This window comes from Spodoptera frugiperda, chromosome 30 (genome assembly GCF_023101765.2).
Source record: "Spodoptera frugiperda isolate SF20-4 chromosome 30, AGI-APGP_CSIRO_Sfru_2.0, whole genome shotgun sequence".
Classification (NCBI taxonomy): domain Eukaryota; kingdom Metazoa; phylum Arthropoda; class Insecta; order Lepidoptera; family Noctuidae; genus Spodoptera; species Spodoptera frugiperda.
Window position 1 is genome coordinate 1,021,944 of NC_064241.1, and position 23,542 is coordinate 1,045,485.

General features: G+C 34.3%; 2 protein-coding genes and 2 long non-coding RNA genes across 5 annotated transcripts; 2 read left to right on the plus strand and 2 right to left on the minus strand.

The window, feature by feature from the left end:
- Positions 1-33: 33 nt before the first annotated feature.
- On the plus strand, positions 34-10,449 carry LOC118269612 (uncharacterized). Of its 2 annotated transcripts, none has more exons than XM_050706978.1 (11): positions 34-961; positions 1,731-1,864; positions 2,150-2,276; positions 2,631-2,796; positions 3,321-3,501; positions 3,798-3,915; positions 4,268-4,388; positions 4,840-4,959; positions 5,351-5,639; positions 6,054-6,171; positions 6,420-7,225. In XM_050706978.1, the coding sequence occupies exons 1-11, from the start codon at positions 188-190 to the stop codon at positions 6,702-6,704; spliced, it is 2,433 nt and encodes an 810-aa protein (XP_050562935.1). In that variant the 5' UTR covers positions 34-187; the 3' UTR covers positions 6,705-7,225. The 2 variants fall into 2 exon arrangements, with proteins under 2 accessions (XP_050562935.1, XP_050562936.1); XM_050706979.1 differs by lacking the exon at positions 6,420-7,225 and adding an exon at positions 7,295-10,449 and having other exon boundaries at positions 35-961.
- On the minus strand, positions 9,826-11,436 carry LOC118269667 (uncharacterized). Its single transcript, XR_004783143.2, has 2 exons — positions 10,812-11,436; positions 9,826-10,493 (listed from the first exon to the last, which is right to left on the minus strand). It is a non-coding gene; the product is annotated as an uncharacterized LOC118269667 (long non-coding RNA).
- Positions 11,437-11,976: 540 nt separating this feature from the next.
- Positions 11,977-15,317, minus strand: LOC118269684 (uncharacterized). Its single transcript, XR_004783146.2, has 2 exons — positions 14,703-15,317; positions 11,977-12,488 (listed from the first exon to the last, which is right to left on the minus strand). It is a non-coding gene; the product is annotated as an uncharacterized LOC118269684 (long non-coding RNA).
- Positions 15,318-15,432: 115 nt separating this feature from the next.
- LOC118269683 (mitochondrial pyruvate carrier 1) lies at positions 15,433-22,551 on the plus strand. The gene is made up of 4 exons (XM_035584933.2): positions 15,433-15,581; positions 17,123-17,192; positions 17,748-17,848; positions 19,639-22,551. The coding sequence occupies exons 2-4, from the start codon at positions 17,128-17,130 to the stop codon at positions 19,815-19,817; spliced, it is 345 nt and encodes a 114-aa protein (XP_035440826.1). The 5' UTR covers positions 15,433-15,581; positions 17,123-17,127; the 3' UTR covers positions 19,818-22,551.
- Positions 22,552-23,542: the final 991 nt, after the last annotated feature.

Here is a 23,542-nt window from a genome sequence, read left to right on the forward strand (position 1 = left end):
ACTGGCAACATTTAGAACGCCCTTTCAAATTAACTATCAAAACGTCAAATCAAAACAACAATCGTAACCAACGTATCGCGGATTTGTAGCGGTTTGGTAGCGGTTAAACATTTTATTAATAAATAATATTGAATCGAAATGTACTAAACAAGTAAGTTTAATTGTAAATTAAGTATAAAAACTCAACATGGAGAAAGTAAACTGGAGTTTACTTGCGATATCACTATGTGTTTTGCTGTGGGGTGTGGCCGGCCAGTATGAATGGCAAATTCGTGATGCATTCGACGAAATTAGAGGCAAAATCGACAAAGTATCAGCCGATAACTGCTTTATCACTCATCTGGATGATTTGTATTTACCAGAAGATTCAGTTTCCCACCATCCTGATGTGAAGGAGATAAACATAAACCCAGTGTTCCCGAATCGTACAGCGATGTTGCATTTACACAACATGGCTATGAACCGGGCGTTTTTCTGGAGTTATATCCTTCAGTCTCGGTTCATTAGGCCAGCTATCAACGATACTTACGACCCTGGAATGATGTATTACTTCTTGTCGTCGGTGGCCGACGTGTCTGCGAATCCTTACATTAACGCCAGTTCGATATACTTCTCTCCGAATATGTCGTATACGTCTTCGTACAGAGGATTCTTTAATAAAACTATGCCTAGATTTGCGCCTAGAGCATTTAGGGCAGATGATTTCAATGACCCTGTACACTTGCAAAAGATATCCACAATGAATACATTTCATGTTGAGGATCTTGGTGCGTTTGACCCGGAGAGTTTGTCTAAGGATTACACTTCAGAGTTCTATAGAATTAATGAGTGGTACAAGAAGTGGCTACCTGACAGGGTGGCGAAGCGCCATGACACAAAGACTACATACCAGGTGGAGATCAGATATGCCAACAATACAAATGAGACATTTACATTCCACGGACCTCCAGGCAATGATGAGGTTTGTATTCAATTTTGTTTATATTAGATTCTTATTAGTTATCAAAGTTCATTTTACTTTAGGTAATATCCTTATTTGTTTCTTATAAGAATTTAATTTAATGCCATTACAAAAGTAATTAGCCCCATAGGTTGGTCATTTTCTACCTAATCTGTGAAAATACAAACATGCAGATCCAATTACATGTATTCTTTAAAGACTTTGCACAAAATATTTGTTCTATACTCATGTTTTCACAATAAATCAATTCTAAATCTGACTAATTATTGTGTAATTTCATATTTATGCTTTAATGCTTTAATACTATACTCTTTCTACTTTCTACTTAATCTGTAAAAATACAAACACGCAGATACATGTAATTCATGTATTCTTTTAAGACTTTGCACAAAATATTTGTTCTATACTCATGTTTTCAGAATGAATCTATTCTAAATCTTACTAATCATTGTGTAATTTCATATTCATGCTTTATTAACTTAATGAGTTTTCTCTCAAGAAGTAATGTATGAATAATACCTAATTAATTGAACATGTTTATCTTGAAAATAATAATTGTTTTCATAACATACATCTATCAGAGATAATAGTTAATTGAGATTTTCCTTATAAACAACTTGTTTTCAAAACAAACCGACAACAAAATAATGAAAACAAACTAAAGTTTTAAGAAATAAATAAAAAAGTTTTTAAGTACCTATTATTATTTGTAAAACTATTTTTTTTAAACTTAGACTGTATGTCTACAAGTATCATTGTTGTCTTTCAGAACCCTGGACCAGTGAACTGGACCCGTCCGTACTTTGACTGCGGTAGACTGAATAAATGGCTTGTAGCAGCTGTTTCTCCTGTGGCTGACATTTACCCTCGCCACACACAGTTCAGACATATTGAATATCCTACGTAAGTACTACATTCAATTAAAGTCAAGAGTTACTGCTTAATAAGTTAGTTACGTAATATGTGCAATCTCTTCTGTCTCTGATTGTCTTATTTCATATCCAGAATTTTAATAAAACTGGCAACTACTTAATGATGTAATGCAAACCAATGTAGCCCATATTACATTAGAAATAAAGTATTATTTTTCTTGTCTCTGGATGTTTTGCGAACTGTGCTAGTAATTATAGCCCTTATGTTACTTAAATTACAGTATACTTTACCTATTACAAAATGTTAATTATTCAGGTATACTGCAGCTGTTGTGATGGAGTTAGACTATGACAGGATAGACATAAATCAGTGTCCGCCGAGTTTGGGTAATGATCGACCGAATAGATTTGCTTCAACGGCAAGGTGCAAGGAAACTACTGAGGTGAGCTCCTTGAATTATAGCATTGTACGATACATGACGCGGTGAAAGACATTAAACGTAATATTTTGATTAATTTAATATATCTGACAGAATACAAAATACTACTACATGCAGGAAAATATCTGGTATAACGTCTCGCCTTTAATCCCCGAAGGGGTAGCAGAGGTGTACAGTATGGCACATAATGCCAATGTACATCCACATTTCACAATTTATGTTAAAAGTCCCATGTAATAGGGGGTGAGCCTATTGACACATATGCTTTTATGATCTACTTTATCTACTTTTCATGAATTAAGCAACGCCAAACTATTCAGTAATTTGTTGGCAAAACTACATATGATAATCTTTCAGTGTGAACCGCTGCATGGCTGGGGCTTCCGTCGCGGAGGGTACCAGTGTCGGTGCGCGCCTGGCTACCGACTGCCAAGTATCGTGCGACGGCCTTACCTCGGAGAAATCATAGAGAGAGCCACCTCTGACCAGTACTATAATAACTTTGACTGCAAGAAGATTGGATGTGAGTATACATGGAGAGCTGATGTTTCTGTGTCTAACTAAAGGCATCTAACTGCATTTTATCATGTGAACGGTGAACCATGACCTTGATTGCCTTTACAAGCAGTAAAAAAATACAAATCATCATCATATTCCAGGTGACAATCTGATTTCCACCACCTCACACAAGCATCTAGCTTTACTGACAGATAGACAAACTGACGGACAATTAAATTTGTTGTTTCAAAAGTGCCTAATTTAGGATTAATTGCAATAAATGCTTTGACTTTGATGTTGACTCAACATTTAAAGACCGAATATATCTATTTATTGTTCTGACATCTACCCAGGAACTACATCATTTTATGTCATTATGGGAAGAAGACATCCATTACTGAACTTCAAAAGTCAAAATTATTTATTTCAAATTACAAATTACACTTAAACAAAATGTCTGTTCTTCATTAGAAGTCTCTATCACATTGTATAACTTAAACCAACAAACCTCTTCTAAGATCACATTGAATTTGAAATCGTTTCGTACAGGGATTCAGCGTCTACCGGTGCAATGGGAGCGGGCGCACCCGTTCCTGCGCGCGATGTACATGGACCGTCACTACGAGTACGTCAACGCGTCGTCCGGGCCCGCCGCGCTGCACACCGAGCGAGTCAACGTCTACGAAGTGCTCAACTTCATCAGAGGAGTGCAGCCTAATAATTGTTCCAAGTAAGTTTTCACACTTATTTAGCTATTTAGAAACTGTTTTTAAATCGTTAGCCGAGGACTGCCTCGTTGGCAGAGTTGTTGCAAGTGCGACTGCCGGGCAAGGGGTCCTGGTTTGGATGAAGTACTGCTGGGCTTTTTTCGGTTTTTCCAAAATTTCTTAGTAGTAGCACAGAGTCTGGAAATGTGCCTAGTATATGGCAATAGGCTCACTCCCCATTACATGGGACTTATAATCATAGCATGTAGTGTAATTTTATATCATAAATCAGTTCTTAACCCTATTATTGTTGTTACAGATACAATCCCTCAGATTTATTCCTCAACGGAGACATTGCGTTTGGTCATGAAGAACAGTTCGAAAACCAGGCGAAGATGGCTGTACGACTTGCTAATTTCATTAGTGCATTCTTACAAGTAAGTTCATATTTTAGATAAACCTCAATATTTTTTTAATAATAGTATTTCAAACTTTATTCTGTAGTAGTAAAGTCGTAAATCTATCGACAGAAAGACGCTTGATTTGATAGAAAAATGATTTTCAGAACAACTAAATTTGGTTCTAATAAGGGTGTTACCACACCAATCGATCGATTGTCATCGGTCGACGTGAATCGTTTGGTATGGTAGCTTTAATTGATCGCGGGAGACCGATCGATTGTTCTAATAAAAACTATCGATCGACGTGGACTAATCCATTCCATCATCGATCGATCGGTGTAGTAACAGTTTAATAGCGTTGTTTCTCCTACGTTCATAATTTTATCAGGTGTCAGATCCTCAAGAGGTATTCAGCGGTAACCGTGTCGCTGATAAGCCACTGACTGAAGATCAGATGACGGGAGAGACACTCGCCCTTGTACTTGGAGACTCCAAGATTTGGTCGGCTGGTGAGTTACACATTTTAAATAGAATATTAAATGCAAAGACGATACAAGCGGCGCGTTTAAGCGTTACACGATCACTTTCAAGTGTTACTTGATCACTATCCACCGTAACTCAAAAACGATTGTGCGCTTTATGCCTCAGACGTGTTGTACTTGGCTTGACCGGAGTGATACCAAGGTCTCACAGAAAACCGGCGTAAAACAATACTTGTATTTCGCCGTGTGAGTTATGTTACCGGAGTCGTTTCTCCATCCGCAAAAGAACGGCAACGCACTTGTAACTTCCCTGGTATGGTGCGTGTCCATGGGCACCGATTTTTTACCATCAAGAGATCCTTCTGCTCGTTTGCCTTGCCTTATCCCATAAAATCACAATAATAATTACAATGTGTTTTAGAGCATTTCACATACAGTCGTATTTTCGGTAGTTAATTCTCTCATATAATTTTTCTAGGTACTTACTGGGACAGAAATAAGTTCACTAACAGGACTTTCTTCGCGCCTTTCGCTTACAAGACTGAGTTGAACACTAGGAAGTATAAACTAGAAGATCTGGCGCGATTGAACAAAACTGGTAAGTTTAAATGGCGTGTACTTAAAAATGTTCACTTCTTCTATCAAAATAAGCGATAAATTCAATAAGCGAACAAGGGTAGCAAGGCGAACAAAAGTAGCTCGCCGTCCGACCAGAACCTGAACATGCACGATCCGAAGCTGCGGACAACGTAACGGGTTCCCGGGGCTCCGGCTCAAAACAGGAGAATTAATGAGGTGTTTTTAGTCAATAAGACTGACACTCCCTTCCGCCTCATTCGATTATTTTAAAAATATTTCGATTTTAAAATGATAAAAATGTCTTACTAAAGTTATTATATAAACAAAAGTAAAACATGCGTTTACGTAAACAGCGTTTTTTGAGAAGTCACACATTTTGCCACTTAATATAAAACCTTTTATTTTCACAGAGGAAGCTTACACTAACAAACCATGGTTCCAATTCTTGAAACAACGTTGGTCGACGAATTTCGATAGCCTCGAGCAGTTCTTCCTCAAAATGAAGATCAGAGATGATGAGCTTGGAAAGTACTTGAAGAAATATGAAAGGTTCCCTACTTACTACCGAGCAGCTAACCTGAAACATGGACACTGGACGAGGCCGTACTATGACTGCGATGGTCACGTTAAGCAGTGGGTTATTACTTATGCCGCACCATTCTTCGGATGGGATAGCGTCAAAGTCAAGCTTGAGTTCAAGTGAGTTTAAATTTTTGTGTTTTTTGACTAGTTTTATTCTATAAGTAGTCTATATAGACATAAAAGCGCGTATCGTCATCATCAGCCTGTGAATGTCTTTGAAAAAGGCCTCTTCTCACATGGAGAAGGAATGAGTATTAGTCAATTTCAAACTTAAGGTCCAGATTTCCTCACAATACATGTTTAGTGGGCACCATATTTATATTTGCTAAGATTATCAGCCTGTTCTCGTCCACTGTTGGACATAGGCTTTTCCAATGGCAGGCCACTAAGCTGGATCTTCAGCTTTAAGCATCCAACCACTACCACCTTGTGGATATCGTCACTCCACCTAGCTTGGAGGGCACAATACTCTATGCTTGTCTAGACGCAGTATGACAGTGCCATAAATATTATTTTTTATTATGTTAACAGAGGCGTGGTAGCAGTAACAATGGCATTGATGTCTTTAGACATCAACCAGTGTCCGGACAAGTACTACGTGCCAAACGCTTTCAAAGGAACCGACAAATGCGACAGGAGCTCCTCATATGTAAGTAGTTTAATTTATTTTCTCATTTACAAAAATAGAAAAACATTTGGTGATGGTAACAATAGTTAATAGAGAAATTAAATAGTCTGATTGTATGTTCGTCTCCTTAACTAATGAACCGATTTGAATGAAACATTTTTTAGTGAATAGCTAAAAGCCCAGACAACATACGGGGATAATTTGACCCATTTACTCTGATATTATTACTTTTTTCTTTCATTATTTTTAAATTTTGTTCATTAAACAAGGCTGGGACACCGGTCGAGGTCCGTCCTGTGGCGCCCCCTGCACCCGAGCACCGCAAAGACCTTACAGGAACCAGTGATAATGCACCTGGAACCACTGAGGACCTGACTAGGGACATTATGATTGAGTTGAGGGCCCTTAGGGATAGTGTAAGGTCGGTCAATAAAGAAATGAGACTGATTAGGGCTGAACTCGCGGATATTCGTTCGAGTATGAGGAACTACCAGGATAGGGTGATAAGGTTGGAGGAGCGGGTAGCCGTTCTTGAGGGGCGAGATTATCAATAGGATTCATGATTTTTCGAGCTTATCAATTTCTAGGGTCTTGAGAATTCTCGCGGGAGAATTCTGGGGTTTTCTCTAGTTGTTGTAGTTGTCTAGTTGCTTTTGCATAATTATTTTTTGGATCTAATTTATGATACATCAATAAATTCAGAGGGTTTTCTCTTGAATAAAAGTTATAAAAGTTGTTCATAAATATTTGCATACACTACATTATAATGTTAGTAATACCATACGTAAATGCAGGCATATATGGCGAGGTCGCTTACTGGTTACGTAATTTACTAATATCGGTTTATTGCTTTTGTTTGCTATATTTTATTGTAGCTGCTTTTTATGTTTTGCTTATTTTGTGTTTATTTTAATAGTAATAAGTCCCTGTCAATGTTCTTTGAGTACTTGCCATCCGCTAGTCACAAAGGAGGCCAGTAGGCTATGCTGAACTGGTCCCCATTTCAATACAGACTTGAAACATGTACATGTACAAACCATAATGATTATGTACTATTATACCTCTGTGCTTTAAATATATGTTATTTCTTTTTTCTCTTCTTTAATTTCAACCTTATAACAGTTGCATAAATCCCTCTTTCCAGTGCGTACCAATCTTAGGCCGTGGTTTCGAAGCTGGCGGTTACAAATGCGAGTGTCTACAAGGCTACGAGTACCCATTCGAGGATCCGATCACGTACTACGATGGACAGATTGTTGAAGCTGAGTTCCAGAACATTATTGCTGATAAGGAGACAAGAATCGACATGTTTAAGTGCAGGTTAGCCGGTGCAGCGTCCATACAGAGCAGTCTCATTGTTATATTGACTGTTTTATTCCTTGTTTTCAAACTGAGATAAGGCTTTAAAGTATGATAGTACTGGCAGGTCAACTTTCTTCCAATAAGTTAGTCGATTTTTAACTATATAGCGTTGTTTTTAAAGTCGATGTTTTATTGAAGAAAATTGGCAACTTGGATAGGTTGATGAACGATCTATGCGATTGTATTTACGGACAAAAGTATAATACTATATTGATGACATGATAACAATTTATATATTGAATCCGAATGAACATAGAAAAGTGACGTTTTTCTTGAGTTGTGATGGCAGTTTAGAAAGTAGAGAGAATCTACATTATTTTCTTAATCTGCAGCTGCTAATTTAGGTCTACTTTACTATACAATTAGTATACAAGTCAGTCAGCCTTTCTTATTTTTAGCATTATAAATCTTGCGTAAAAGGTTTGCAATATTATAGTCACGATTATGTAGGTAGCATACATTACTATCCATTGCAATAAATTGCGAAATAGAGACTAGTCCGTTTGGAAACAAACCACCGTACTCAGAGTTATTTAATGGTTACTTTTCGGAACAAAATCGTTACTAAGGAATAGTTTAAGTACTCATTAAACGACTCTGAGTACAGCAACAAGAAAAAGAAAATATTTTTTCTCTATTCATGTGTAGTAATATTGGCAACTTCTAAAAAGAGTAGTTATACGTATCAGTATAAGGTTTAATATCCGCTAAACATATCAATGTTTTGCTATAGACTTTTTATGAAACTGTTGATCTGATATTTTATACACCCTAATAGACTGTAGAAACGCAACACAAGACTATTAATACATATTATATAACACTTTAAATAAATAGAATTAACTATAAGTAAATGCAGCTCTAGATACATATACAAGACTAAAAACTGACATACTAATTTAGCAATAGGAACAAATCTACCTTTCATATAAAAAATCAAATGTTTAAGGCTGCTATTATAATGACAACTAAACCTAAAAAGGTTTTTACTACTCTATAGTGATATTATAATTCCTGCACAAAGCAGCTGATATAAGGTAAGCGTCCACAGGCCCGCATCGCACGCATCGCACGCAACGGATTTTAGTTTGCCTTGTATAGAAACGCATACAACTGCGTCCACTGATCCGCATCGTACGGACCGCATCATCGGCAATGCCTACATACGATGCGTACTGATGACGTCATACGGAATGCGTACGATGCGTACGATTGGGCTTGTCGACGTTTACCTTTAGAAATAGAATCTCTATGCATTTACTTAATATTGTATGTATTTCTCTAATGAACTATTATTATTTAGATTTTATTTTTTAACATAATGTAGCTTAAATTACTGACTTAATTTTTATACACACTTTGTGTAAGTGTTAACAGAAGGCCGTCCATTAAAGGCTGAGATCTTTACAAATATTACTGTATATTGATATTATTACGTTTTTCATAGCAACTGTAAGAATTAATTTAGATAAGATTTGCTATATACTTAGTTTTAAGGTGACACAACATTTACCACCGTACTCAGAGTCATTTAATGGTTACTTAACCCAGTCCTTAGCAATAGCTATAGCTAAGGATTAGTTTCAAGTAATCATTAAATGTCTCTGAGTGCGGCAGTTAGTTCCCATAAAATCTTCTTTTTTGGTTGCAATAAATTTAGTTTATTTTTGGGATTAAGTGTAGTTATGCATTTAGTTTAAATGAATATTAATGGGAGATACTAATTTGCTTTGCACATAGCTTCGTATAACTACTGACAGTGGAAGAGAAAAAAAATTAAAAATTCATTTTGAAGAAAAATAAACCTAAGGAAATTATCTAAGAGGGTCTTAATAATTAAATAAAATTAGTACAAATTACAACATTATAGGCAGCTACACTTTACAGAGTATTGGTTGTTGCAATGTGCATTGTAAGTTTTTCTATCAAAAACCAAATAACTTTTATAAGACGTTTATTTTGCACACAGACTCAATAGAATGTGTCCTAATGGAATCTCAAGGAAAAGGACGAATGACCTGCTGAGTTAATTCTTTAACTACCAATTCGAGCTTTGGAAGTGAGTTCGATCACGATCCGCCATGTTATTGGCTGTGAAAATAATCTCGACCAATGACAGGCGAGAGCGCGATTGAGTACATTTCCATCTCTCGAATTGAAAGTTACAGAATTGTCTAGCTGATATTATTTTTATATTTATGATTATGTGTATTTTCTCTTCTATGAAACTTTTATTATATTTTTATATGAATAACTTATATTTTATTTACCATGGAATTCGTAACACTTGTTAAATAAGTAATACAGTAATCATTCATTGCACAAGTTACTTTATTTTATTAAACATTTGTACATGTCAATATGTCAGAATTGCTTTTTTGTTTAATTGTATTATTGTCTAATATGATATCTTACATTACCATGTATAATTGATGTATGACTGATATTTACATTATATTTTAAATTGAATTCAAACTCTTATTTGTAATATCAATCAAATGATAAAATAACAATTTTTATGGGACTGTTTCACAATGTCTGATTAAGTTGTTTTTAACTTAACTGACAAATATGTTACACACATTTCGTATGGAAACTAAGCGATAGTTTCCTTCTGTTAGACTTAAAGGAAACTTAACAAACATTGGGAAACAGCACTAGATGCTATGGATCGTATTATGCAATGTAATATTTAAATGTACTGTGATTATTCATCTCATTCTTACATTATAATGTTTTGCACATAACTCCACAAAAGAGTATGCATATTGCATACATTGGTAATGCAAAGTAAGAATGGAGATTGTGTGTCCATTTCATTTTATTTTCTTTCCATATTCCAGTGTTTATCATTCCACGTGAATTGAATGTTGATGTGAAAGTACCGTCCATTACAGTGCCTTTTATTGTAATATTTTTAATAAAATCTTTGAAATAGTTGCGAGTTTTACTCATGTTATAGGTACTGCTCGTCTGGTGGACTAAAACCAAATATTATATTAGTTAGAAATATTATTTATAAATGTACTGAGCGACAATGAAATTAGGATTTAGGACACCTTGTTTTTATGATTTTCTTAATGTGGCTTATTGAATAATTGTATTTTAAAACTTTCCTTATGTTATTTAAGACATATGATATTATATGTAATAATGAATTATTGTTAATCGTGGTTAAAATAGTTCATTATGCTTGAAATATACATGACAACAGTTTCGCTAAGTGGCCTGATTTAATTGTCCTCAATATACATTGAAGGAATGTACTTAAATAAAATAAAATAGTACCTATTACATACTTGCTGAGTAGTATGAAGTGGTTTCTCAGGTACACTAGTACTATGATCAGTCCAAAGTAGATCGTGATGTATATGAGCATGTAAGATATGACGAGCATGCGGAGAATTCCCATGCTACGTCCGGGAGACACATTTTCTGCGTTCCCATATTTCACATGTACACATTGTTGACTGATTTCTCCATTATTGTGGTTTGGTTACATTTTGTTTATTTATATTATTTTCCATTTTGTTTGGTAAAAAGGTGTTGGTGTGATTGTTTGACTATTGTTTGACAGTGACAGTATAAATCAGTGTGACTTCGGGATGGTTTCTACATGGTATAGATCACGAAAGATAGAATAGAGAATGTACTCTCTGACTAGTCTATGTACAGATATTTCACTAAGAAGGTAGAAGGTTGACGTAGTTTCTAGGTTCCCTGGATACATCAGATATGTTACCCGTGCCATCAGACCACCAGAAATGGGGCCCAGTAGGGCGTGATTCGGAGCTGCGGGTTTACCGGGGCTCCGGCTCGAAAAACAGGAATAGGAACGTGGTGGTTTTTAGTCAGTAAGAGTCTGATACTCCCTTTCGCCTCACCCAAGGCAGGAGAAGCCAATGGATGATTTTCCCCCCTTTAAAAAAAGTATCAGATAGGTACCTAGGATTATTTGTTTCCTTTTTCGATAAAACGAAACTGGATCATGAAACATTGTTTTTTTCAGCACTAACTGCACCATTGTTACCACCAAATACCGAGAATGAGTCTACTATGAAGGAATGCTGTGTAATAAGTCTCGGATTTCATTACCGAGTCGGGTTAAGCAGTATTCGATCATTCTGATATCTTTTTGATTAAAATTACTTTTTGATCTTTTTCCTAGTTTCTGCCCAACCGATAGAACAAAGGCTGATGGTACAATGCATTGGCTAGGCAACCGGGAACCTGCTAGGTACTGTTCAATGTCTCGCGGGTCAGATTCCCATTCGAAACTACTTGTGGATCCTTTTGATAATTTTGTGGATCCAATTGTTGATCAAATGATATCAATGCATTCCGATTAGGAGTTCACGATGCTTACAGAAAAAAGTTCTTTAAAAATGGTCCTAAGTGATTATGTATTTAGGAATATATGTATTTTAAGTATGTAGGTAGGTATATTTAATCAAACACATCCAGTAGTAGCACGATACAAATACTATATTACATTAAAACATTGCATTTTAATTATTACTCAAACACCAATAACATAGTTTAATTTTAAAAGCTGGAGGGCTTTTAAACTCGGTCCATTTGTTTGCGTTTGTAGGTAAAGAATAAATGAATGAGTAGGTAGCAGCACCTCTTCAGGGAAAGTCGAAAAATTGCATCGCTTTTTTTATGCGGCAAACACCAGAGCAGCTACAAGTGTGTTGCCAACATTTTGGGGATTTGGAGCCATCTCTTCTGGAATCTCTTACCGTAGTAAGTATCGGTCGGCAATACATAGAGAGTGAACGCTTGTGTTGGACTCACACGGCGTAAAACAACGTTTTCTGAGGCCTTGGAATCACTTCAGTCGAAGCCTGGCTCTCACATCCATCTCGCTTCTTATAATAACACTTGATTCGAAAGTTTGATTAATTATAGGTATACTTCTGCTTCTTGTAACTTATTCATAATCGTATGTCATTAAAGGTTCCTCGCGAATGCTGTAAATAAAAATTGTATAATATGTATGTAGGTATAGGTACTTAAAAAAATTATTGAGATTTCATTTCTTTATTTTTAAGGCTTAATCATTGGATGAGAGTACCTACATCTACCTATTCGTTACATAAGCAAAAGGTACGCTCACAATTATATTACATAAGTCAGTTCTATTATATAAGTCAGAGCATTAAATATATTATACTTCTGTTTATGTGTTGTCACAACGATTGAATATCGTTACAACGTACCTAGCTATAGCTGGGTAATTACCTACCTACAGAAGGTAAATGGTAGGTAGGTAGGTAGGGTAATAAGTACCTGTATACAGGGTGTCCCTGAAATCGACGTCCAACGGGCGCTAGATGATCAGCAAGGTTCCAACTGTTATCAGTATACAAAATATACTACGTAAAAAAAATCTAAGTCCTACAGTTTTTAAATTACAGTGACTTATGTGTTATCCACGAAAAAGTACACCCTGTGCCAGTCTTTTGACTCTTGTTGCTACAAATCTTAATTTTTTCGTTGCAGTCTTCCTTATATTATCCTGAATAGTGCTCCAGTAATATGGAATCATAAATTCTAAGCCAACTGCTTTAGATTGGTAAAACATTGTTAGTTTTAGAGGAACCAAATACTCTGAATAAAATTTTCACCTTACTTTAAGTGACTGTACTGAATAAATTATGTATGGCGCTAGTAGTGGCAAATTTCACCAAAGTTGGCGCATTTAATAAGGATTATAAAATGGTATAGCACTTTGCAAATTATTTCTTAAATTCGACACAAAAAAAGTTTTTTCAACGTAACTCCGTTTCGATGAATTTATTCGAACTTACTAAAAATTCTTCTAGTGTACTCAAATCATACGTTATAACCTCGTATGCACTAGACAGCACTTTGCACGCTATTTGTTATCATCATGTTGAAAATCAGCGAGGATCTCTTGTCAAACAACATTGTCTGTTTACCCGTGATTTCGCTTGCAGCATTCGTCGGCAATATTATCGCTAGACGAACTGGTGTTGTGCATCTCGAGCCATCGTACTCGGGCTTCGGCATGATAGCTGAGCACTGGCTTTTTTGCGCCATGTTGATTATTTATTTTTTAAATTATTTTTTGCTTTACCTGCAATTCCTTGTAACGGTGCAAATAACTCTTTCTCGACAAACTAAAGAATATTTGATACTTCATCCCGCATTTGATCACAAGGCATCAACACGTAACTTAATCGGAGGATTCAACCATTTCTTTTTTTTTTTTTGATGGGGATATGACGAGTAATTGTGCGTAAGGGCTCATGTACACCATACCACTACCGCGTCGATATGCTGTAAACATGACGCTGCCGCGTCCGTTCCTTTTGATTTTACACACATTTGATAATGTGTTTGATGCACTATGAAGTATTCAAACATCATATTGCAATCATTCAATATTATTTAGTGAAAAATGATACACAACATCAGTTCCTCTAGTAAGTCTAGTAATATTGCCGACGAAAGCTGCAAGCGAAATCACGGGTAAACAGACAATGTTGTTTGACAAGAGATCCTCGCTGATATTCAACATGATGATAACAAATAGCGTGCAAAGTGCTGTCTAGTGCATACGAGGTTGTAAAGTATGATTTGAGTACACTAGAAGAAATATTAGTAAGTTCAAATAAATTCATCGAAACGGAGTTTCGTTGAAAAAACTTTTTTGTGTCGAATTTAAGAAATAATTTGCAAAGTGCTATACCATTTTATAATCTTATTAAATGCGCCAACTTTGGTGAAATTTGCCACTACTAGCACCATACATAATTTATTCAGTACAGTACTTAAAGTAAGGTGAAAATTTTATTCAGAGTATTTGGTTCCTCTAAAACTAACAATGTTTTCCAATCTAAAGCAGTTGGCTTAGAATTTATGATTCATATTACTGGAGCACTATTCAGGATAATGTAAGGAAGACTGCAGACGAAAAAATAAAGATTTTAGCAACAAGAGTCAAAAAACTGGCACAGGGTGTACTTTTTCGTGGATAACACATAAGTCACTGTAATTTAAAAACTGTAGGACTTAGAATTTTTTTATATTTTTCTGATAACATTTGGAACCTTGCCGATCATCGGGTGCCTGTTGGACGTCGACTTCAGGGACACCCTGTATAAGCAATGTTCTATTCTATAAAACGATGTACAACTTAAACATGCTTTATACGCTACCTGCTAGATGATAAGACAATTCCTCTAACACAAAGCAGAACCATGATCAGTGCAACGTATACACCAATGTATATGACTACGTAAAAAAAGACGAGCATGCGGAATATCCCCATGCTTCGTCGGGACTGCACATTTTCCGCTTTCCCATATTTATTTTGTTGTGCACTCATTAAAACGTTATCTTTCCATTTATTTTTTCTTATTTTTTATTGAATTCTTGTTTACGTTTTACAATACCTATACATTCATTTTTTGGTTGCGAAGCCCGTTTGATATGTTTTGAATGACAGTAGTTTGATTGTAAAGTTTTGTTTGAAAACTGCCGCGGCTTGCGCCCGTCATTTAAAAATTCGTTTAGAAACAGGGAGTGCTTGCCTAAAGGTAAATACATGGGCTCTATCTTAGGTTGGATCACCCTTTAGGTACCACTATACGAGATAGTGGCCAAACATTAACCAATCACATATAAAAAAGAGCATAATTCGTGCTGAAACAGTCGCCTGGAATTTATTCATAATTTAACCAAATTACAATAGATGTAAGGGCAGGCATTTTTCATTGCACAAAAACGTAATTATACTCTATTTTGCCACAATCATCATGAATTATTATGAAGCAAAGAAGAAGATTAAAAAATAATTATACCTATGAGAACGTGGATACCTGGCTTTTCAGCCAAAGACGTACAATACAACTGGGCACATAGCCAGCAGCTTATCAGCGGTTTTATCAGAAACGTCCGCATAATTATATGACACTGACAATACATAGATATACTTAGATGACAATACTGACATTGACATTGGCAAGAATTTAGAAGGACAGGACGTTTTAGAGAACAGAAATTATAATTAAATTAAAAGGACTCTTAAAAATAATGTAAGTATTCATTTTTTACACACAGGTTATGCAGTTATTTATAGATGTAAAATATCAATCGAATAACTTTGTCAAACTGGATACAAAATGCATACGTAATTTTTGTATATTAATTTTAGCATATTGTGCGTACCGATTCTCGTATTGCTTTAAATAAATTGTTAACCTTGTATTAAAATTCTAGCCATCGTGACCAATATTCTTTTGTTAATTGTTTTTGTTGTTTTTCAAACAGTGAAAGGTTGGTTTCATTTATAAATGATTCTATTATGGTTATAATATGTATTATCTGCCTGTGACCTTACAGCCATGCACCATTTTAATATAATATAGAATGAAAATGTCCTCGTATTTATAATAAGAGCAAGGTCCCTTTTCTGGGAAGTAACTTTGATTTAGAATCCGACAAGGTCAAATCAATAATGGTTACATTTCCTTATCAGATGTCAATGTATTCAATAAGTGATTTTACTTCAGCAATAATTATTGCAACAATCATTGAAATTAATTAAAAATCTTAATAATTTCAATTCTAATTTAAATTAAATTCTACAAATTGTAAGTTTTTGTGAGATTGACTTTCATATTTACATTTTAATTACATTATAATAAAAAAGATTATTGCTCTTTTTACTTTACATTTCATGGTTTTTTTAGGGGTATACAATTAACTCATACGCCACCCTTAAAATGACCTATTGAAACCAAAATTATTTTTAATTTTTTATTTAACTAACAAATTTATGTACGAATGAATGTGTGTGAAGTGGAATCTTTCTGGCAATTTTGAAGCAGATAATACATTTTCAAATGACTGAGCGGTAATGATGTATATGTCGCAGTAAGATAGAAGAAGCCGTAATATAGTTATATCCTTAGGGATATAACTATGTACCAGAACATAGTTATATGAAAGCTATTTGTTACTATTTCACAAGGAATATAGTTTAACGGTCCAAGTTTAATGATAGCAACATATATACAATAAGTTTGCATGACCATAAATAATTTAACGGTATAAAAGACTGTGTTTAAAAAGTTTTCAACTTAAATTTTTTTACTTTGAAAGCACAGTGATACCGAAAAGAAAATAACTGAATTTTAACTGTACTTTCACCCTCTAATCTAAGGCCTGCATATTGCATGTAGATTAACTTTATGCAACATATCATAATAATAAATTGATAAAATACCAAAATTCATTCTCAAGAAATATTACTGACTAGTTGGAAATTTATATCTAGACTTTTTTATAGATTGTTGACTGTCAACATTGTCCTTTTATCTAATCTTTAACCCGGCGTGTAGATCCACATGAGACACCATTTATTTTCTATTGTTCTCTTCTAACTAAACAAAAAAAGGAAGGTTAAAAATCCAAATGTTATTATTGGTTAATAGTAACTGTGATTAAAATTTTAGCATGATGGTATTTTAAAGTCAAATATGTCACTTACTTTTTAATACCCATTTCAATTTGTGATGCATATGTCATCTTCTTTTGTGTTTACCAATAATTTATTTTTCTTTTTATTTTACAGTCAAAATGAGCATGATTGGGAAGCTTGTACAACAGCTAAAGAGCAGAGAGTTTAGACAATATTTAATGAGGTAAGTTACAGTTATTAATTACAGTAATATTTAACCTGTGGTATGCAAGAATGCAGATCAACATGAGACACAATATATTTTCTATTGTGTCTCATATACAGTATCTCATATAAAAGATGTTAATAGATTGACAAAATTACTTACTATGGTACTTTATAAATTATCAGTGAATAATCATTGTATAAGTCTTATTATCCTACTATATCTTTATTATTATTTACATATATTTATTGTTACTTTTTATTTATTTTACTCTTCATGCACACAAATGTGTACTGGGCTGGCTTAATGCCGCAGAGGCATTATCTTCCAGCCAATAGGTGATGCAGATACAAATTAGTGGTAGATACATGAAGCAAGCACTATTAGGAAAGTAACTAACGATACTATATTATTTACATTGTTATTTCATTGTATATTAATTTTATTCTCTCGAGCAACTAAAAAAAACAAATAAAAATTAACAACAATCCTTTGAGAATTTCTAATTGTTGAAAAAAAGAATAGAAGTTTATGTAATGATATTTTTTCTAAATCATTTGTTTTAATTTGCAGCACCCATTTTTGGGGGCCAGTAGCCAATTGGGGAATACCTTTAGCTGCGATAGCGGACACACAGAAAGACCCTTCTATTATCAGTGGGAAAATGACAGTAGGTAAGTTAAAATATGTCTGTTACATTTATTGAGGAAGGCTATTGGCCATAAAATGACAGGCTCAAGCTACAACCAATAGGAGCCGAGCTGAGGGTAAAATTGCGCGGGCGTAGCTAGTTTATGTACAAATTTAAAAATATTTTTGCCTTTTTCACTTCAAAATGAAGCGATTTTATGGTATCACTTTTTTATTTAATTTTTTTGAGTGGTTTTTTTAAATCACCCAATGACTTCTCCGGGAGTGTCAGACTCATACTGACTAAAAACTACCCCGTCCCTTCTCCTGCTTTGAGCCGGAGCCCCGGTAACCTGTTACGTTGTCCGCAGCTCCGGTTTATGGTATCAATTAGTTTATTCATTACAGTGACTTGTTGATTGTTTGCGTTATATTTTTTTTGCGTCAATAGTTAAAGTTATTACAACATCAGTGTCATTTACATAATCAAATAGATAAAGTAGGTCTATGTATGTATGTATAAATGTATAAAGTAATGACAAACTATGGTAATGTGAACTTTATTATCAGCCTATGTGAGATAAAGAAGTTAAATACAAAGTTACCTTTATCAAATACAACATTAATTATATCGCATGGCTCACTCTATTTCCCATTTACGAATTACACAGAATCTCAATCATGAATCACGATATTTATTGCCTAGGTATTTTTTTAATACTTTAGGTATATAGGTAGCGTCAGCCAAGTATTTGGTATGCAGGAAACAATATTAAGATTGGTTCTTTACATATACAGTAGCTATGGTTATACTAAATGGTTTTATTCACTCACTACAATAGACATAACATGAACATACATTGACAAAAAAAAATAGAATAAAACTCAGAATAAAATATTTACAACTTCAAAATTAAAACTATATTTGTATAAGAGAACTATAAGACACATTAATTACGCGTTTAAACCAAGTTTCTAAGGTGTAAGAAACAAAATTTACAGTTTTACGATATGATACATATAAAATAAATCAAGTGAGACCGATATGATTGAATTCAATTTTATCAGACGCATAATTCGCTTCAGTAATACTAAAACTTAGATGATAATTGTGATAGACATCCTTGACAGACAAATATGATAGATGAGCCAACTAATCACTGCAATAAAAATATAAACGTGAATTTAGTTTGATCTAGTCTGGCTGTGTTATCACGGCAGTTCAGTAAAGTTGATCTTATCACAAGCGTGTAACGTCTTATCTCCAACCTTGTACATGTCTACGGCTATAAAGCACGAGTATTTTTTTATTTGGAAATAAAGTAAATAGAACTATTATAACTAAGTTATCATTGTACTTACTTACAATGTGTATTTGACAATTTAATCCCCATTTCTTTCTCCTATTTAAATATATCTATGTCGTTTTGTAGAATAAAAACGATAGATTGGTAGTCAACTCACGGTAATACCATGTATAGATTGGGAAAGAATCAAATATAGATCAAGAATAGTAAATCAAATATAGATCAAGATATCCATTTCATAGCTGGATCTTTGAACGCGTTATTCTCTTGTGTTGGATAGTCCATTTATTGAGGAAGTACATAAAACATAACGCCTTTTTAAAGGGGAAAATCATCCAATGATTTCTCCCGCCTTGGGCGAGGCGAGAGTGAGTGTCAGACTCTGACTGTCTAAAAACCACCCCGTTCCTACTCTTGTTTTTCGAGCCAGAGCCCTGGTAAACCCGCTAGGTAGTCCGCAGCTCCGGAAAAGCGGTGTAGCTAGTAAAATAATGTAATATTAATTTAATTATTATTTCTCATTCCAGCCTTATCCATATACTCGTTGATGTTCATGAGGTTCGCGTGGCGTGTGCAGCCGCGTAACTTGTTGCTGTTTGCCTGCCACATCACGAACGAAGCCGCACAGCTGACGCAGCTCGCGCGATTCATCAACTACCACTATATATCGAAAGAATCTGAGCAGAAGAACAAGCCTGGCAAATAGATTCTGCAATCATACAGATTGGAACACCGCTGACAGTAAGTGCCTTAAATATTGTAGGCAAATTACCTATTCAAGATTTTTTTCTAATGAGGGTTTTCTGATTATCTTATTGATAAAATGATCATACTAGCGCCTTTAGCGACACGAACCCTCATTATATTGGCTAAGTGACTTGATTACCGTTGGTAAAATTATGCCAAATTCGTCTCCAATGTTTAAGGTATTTACACAATAGATGGCGTTGTTTTATATTCTGCTAGTTGAAGTTAAATATCTTTACCGCTCTTTTTGTTTGAGGTTATAAATGATCAATTTTGGGTTTGGGGATCATTTTAACTTAAACAATATAGTAGTACAGATATTTGACATAGTGAAATTTTATTTAGTTCTGGGTCTTGACGAACTGTTCAAGAAGGTACTTTATTCCTTGCGTGCATCGAATAGAATTGAAAGGTACTAAAGTATAAAGGCACGTATGTATTTTATTGTTGGAACGAAACTGCCCTTGTTACACATCTGTTTTAATGTAATACGATGTTAGTATACTAGCATAACTATATCCATAGTGTAATTATTCAAATATCTAGTTGTTATATAAATTTTAAGTAGACATTGAGGTACTGGTTAAATGTAACGCTTTTGAAGCATTGTTATCTATGTACAAAGTAGAAATCATATTTTACAGTTGCAGTCGACTCTCGTTAAGTCAAAATACGATAATTGGAACCACTAGGTCCCTTGAAAATCTCTTTATATACTTATAGACATATGTATAATTCGAAGTTGCAGAGAGAAAACGGCAGAAAGATATCAGAATTTGCAGAGACTTGTAACTTTACCTACTTTTTGAGCCAATTTCAATTTCGGATCATTCGATATTTTGATCATTCGGAATATTTTAAGAGTCCCTCAAGTATCGAATTAACGAGAGTGTACTGTAATGTAGTTTTTGCCTTATGTAGGAATTTTACGAGCCTTTTTCTTGGGTTTTATGCAAGATCATATAGATAGTTACCTACGTGAACATTTAATGTTTTTTTGAGAATTGTATCAAAACTACATCGGTATGGGCTTAAGATCCATAAAAAATTATAAAACTTTTCAAGAAAAAGGTTCCAATTAGGTACAATTTGTGATATTCAGCGCACATTTCATATTTACGGGTTGCAAAAAGTAAAGTTTAAGAAATGTTTATCCTAAAGTAGACGATTATATTCTGAATTTTAAATATAACAAAGATTATATTTAACTTTGTAAATATATAAATACTTATAATATTGTAATCAAGTTTGAAAAAATTTTTAGAATACAATTTTTTTTCTATATTCCGACTTTCTACTAGAATGCAAATTACTTAAAAGAAATAATTTTAACTGTGTCAAATAGAACAAAATGTAGCTCAATGGTTTACCTTGAAATATTTAATAGTACCGTAGTTTTTAGAATAATAATAAATATTTTTTTAATAAAAATTAATGGGGGATCTTCGATTAATATTGGTTAGTTTGTGCTGTGTTTAAAAGGCAATGTGTTATAAATCATGGAATTAAGACCTGGGGCCTTAGTCTGCTAATACAATTGTGTCAGAATGGTCGATCATTGAGCAGTGCAAGAGGGACGGAGCTATGTAGGTTGTATAGCTCAATGATCGACCATTCTGACACAATTGTAATAGCAGACTAATGCCCCTGTATTACTGTACAACTAGGAACGATTATTGTGTTGAAATATGTAATACGACTTATTTGTAAAACTACAGACATTCTGTACCATATTTCTGTACCGTGATCATTATTTTTGGCAATTGATTTAGTGCCTTTTTTCTATTTCGTGTTTTAAAGTGCTAAAGGATTTTATTATCCTAAGTTTTTTACCACGCGAGGATGTTGCTTGAGATGGATCTGATGGTTCAGTTAGAATCTTGGAAGGCTGTAAGAGTAAAAAGTAATATTATAACAAGATAATATTTGTGTTCATTTGCTATGATAGTGGGATTATATGGGAAAGATGCGAAGTTATTTTCTTATAAGCAGGTTCTATCTAGTGTCATGCTAATGAAGTTATAGAATTGGGTAGTTTCCTCAATGAAAAATATATTATTTCCACTTTTCAATACAATAAAACATTTAAAAAAGTCACACTTTCATTCATAAATGGGATGATCTATTAAAATTTCGAATTTGACGAGTTAATCTGATGTCGTCATAACGCACTGTTTCATACAAAAATCATTGAAAACAAACGTTTTTGACGTTTCGAAAAAAGTATTGAATTTGACTAGTAGGAAAAGCCTATTGCATAACAATAGCCTTAGTACGAGTTCGCTTTACGTTTCAAGTAATCGAAACGAGAGCGCGTTTGGCGCTCTGATTGGCCGGATCGAACAAACCAATCAATCAATCGTTTCAATTACTGTAAACCTAAAGCAAACTCGTACTAAGGGTACAATATGTATCTGCTAATGTGATACGTGAAGTGGAGTGAAAGCTTGCCTACAGACGTGCCTGTTAACGGAAAATGAACCCTATTACTATACTCAATTAGTGCAAAGATAATTTAACATGTAATTGTTAAATTAATGGTTCGGGTTCGTCAGCCCTGTGTAGTATAAGTACGAGTACATTGTATAAAATACATATTTATAACGTTAAGTTATACTAAACAAGGGTATATTATATTTTTTTAAATATTTATTGTGAATTTTATTCTTATGATTACACTTGTTGATCTGTTATTGACGTTTTATTTTTTTCATCGTTGTGTAGTTGTATGCGGTATTGAGATGCTTTAGAGATTAGAAAAGTATTGGCTTGTTAAAAAAATATATAATTTAAATAAATCATGGAAGAACCGATTGTTTTTTAAATTACAAGGTCTTCGGGGCTTACTCTTGAATCCAATTGCAAACGATTAACATTAATTAATATTGTGTTGATATTGTGTTTCGTACATTTGAGTTGCAACACTAGCGCCCATTGCTTCCGTATTGCACGAATATTGAATGAACTAAATGGAACTATTACTTTAGCTTTGGCTTTATATTCCGTACTCTGAATACTATACAGTTACGATTGGGGTTGTATAGTTTTGACATTGAATAATTATTGAGATTTTATTGGAATGACATTGAGATTGGTTTCAAGAGTAAGCGCCCAGTTGCTATGCACGGTCATGTGCAACACCAGAAGCGTTATAAATCTTAAGTATGTTACCTATTGTATTGCAACATAATTCCTTTATTTATTTGAAAACAATTTCCTGACAGAGTACTCTTCTCATAAACAAAGCCTGCTCAACTTAGTCACGTTGCTTCTAATACAGTAATGAATAAAGTTCCGTGTCTGCGACAAACGTTGTATAACTAGGAATGACGGCTTCACTTCCTATTGTCTTAAACAATATCTAAACAAACTTGTAATGAAGTTATAATGATAACAAACTGTAGGTAGGTACCGTTGCTATGTCAGTGTCATATAGTATATGACAAAAGACGTGTTCAATAGTGTTCATGCTGATAGTTTGTTAGAAATATTTGCAACACGTAGAAGGATTGTTTATATCTTGATTCTAGCTGTAATTTCATTTTTTCCTGTGTCGTGAGTGCGTTTTACAAACATACAAGTACACATACATAATATTGCAGCCAGATCCGAAACAACAATTTGTGGATCACACAAAAAGTTGCTCTGTGCGGGAATCAGACCCGCAACACGTTGTGCAGCCGG

Excerpts from the sequence above, each read along its gene's own strand:
- LOC118269612 (XM_050706978.1), top strand. The coding sequence starts at position 188 with ATGGAGAAAGTAAACTGGAGTTTACTTGCGATATCACTATGTGTTTTG. Across the intron at positions 2,277-2,630 it reads GGTGCAAGGAAACTACTGAG|TGTGAACCGCTGCATGGCTG; the intron begins GTGAGCTCCTTG and ends ATAATCTTTCAG. Across the intron at positions 2,797-3,320 it reads TGACTGCAAGAAGATTGGAT|GGATTCAGCGTCTACCGGTG; the intron begins GTGAGTATACAT and ends CGTTTCGTACAG.
- LOC118269683 (XM_035584933.2), top strand. The coding sequence starts at position 17,128 with ATGAGCATGATTGGGAAGCTTGTACAACAGCTAAAGAGCAGAGAGTTT. Across the intron at positions 17,193-17,747 it reads TTTAGACAATATTTAATGAG|CACCCATTTTTGGGGGCCAG; the intron begins GTAAGTTACAGT and ends TTTAATTTGCAG. Across the intron at positions 17,849-19,638 it reads CAGTGGGAAAATGACAGTAG|CCTTATCCATATACTCGTTG; the intron begins GTAAGTTAAAAT and ends TTCTCATTCCAG.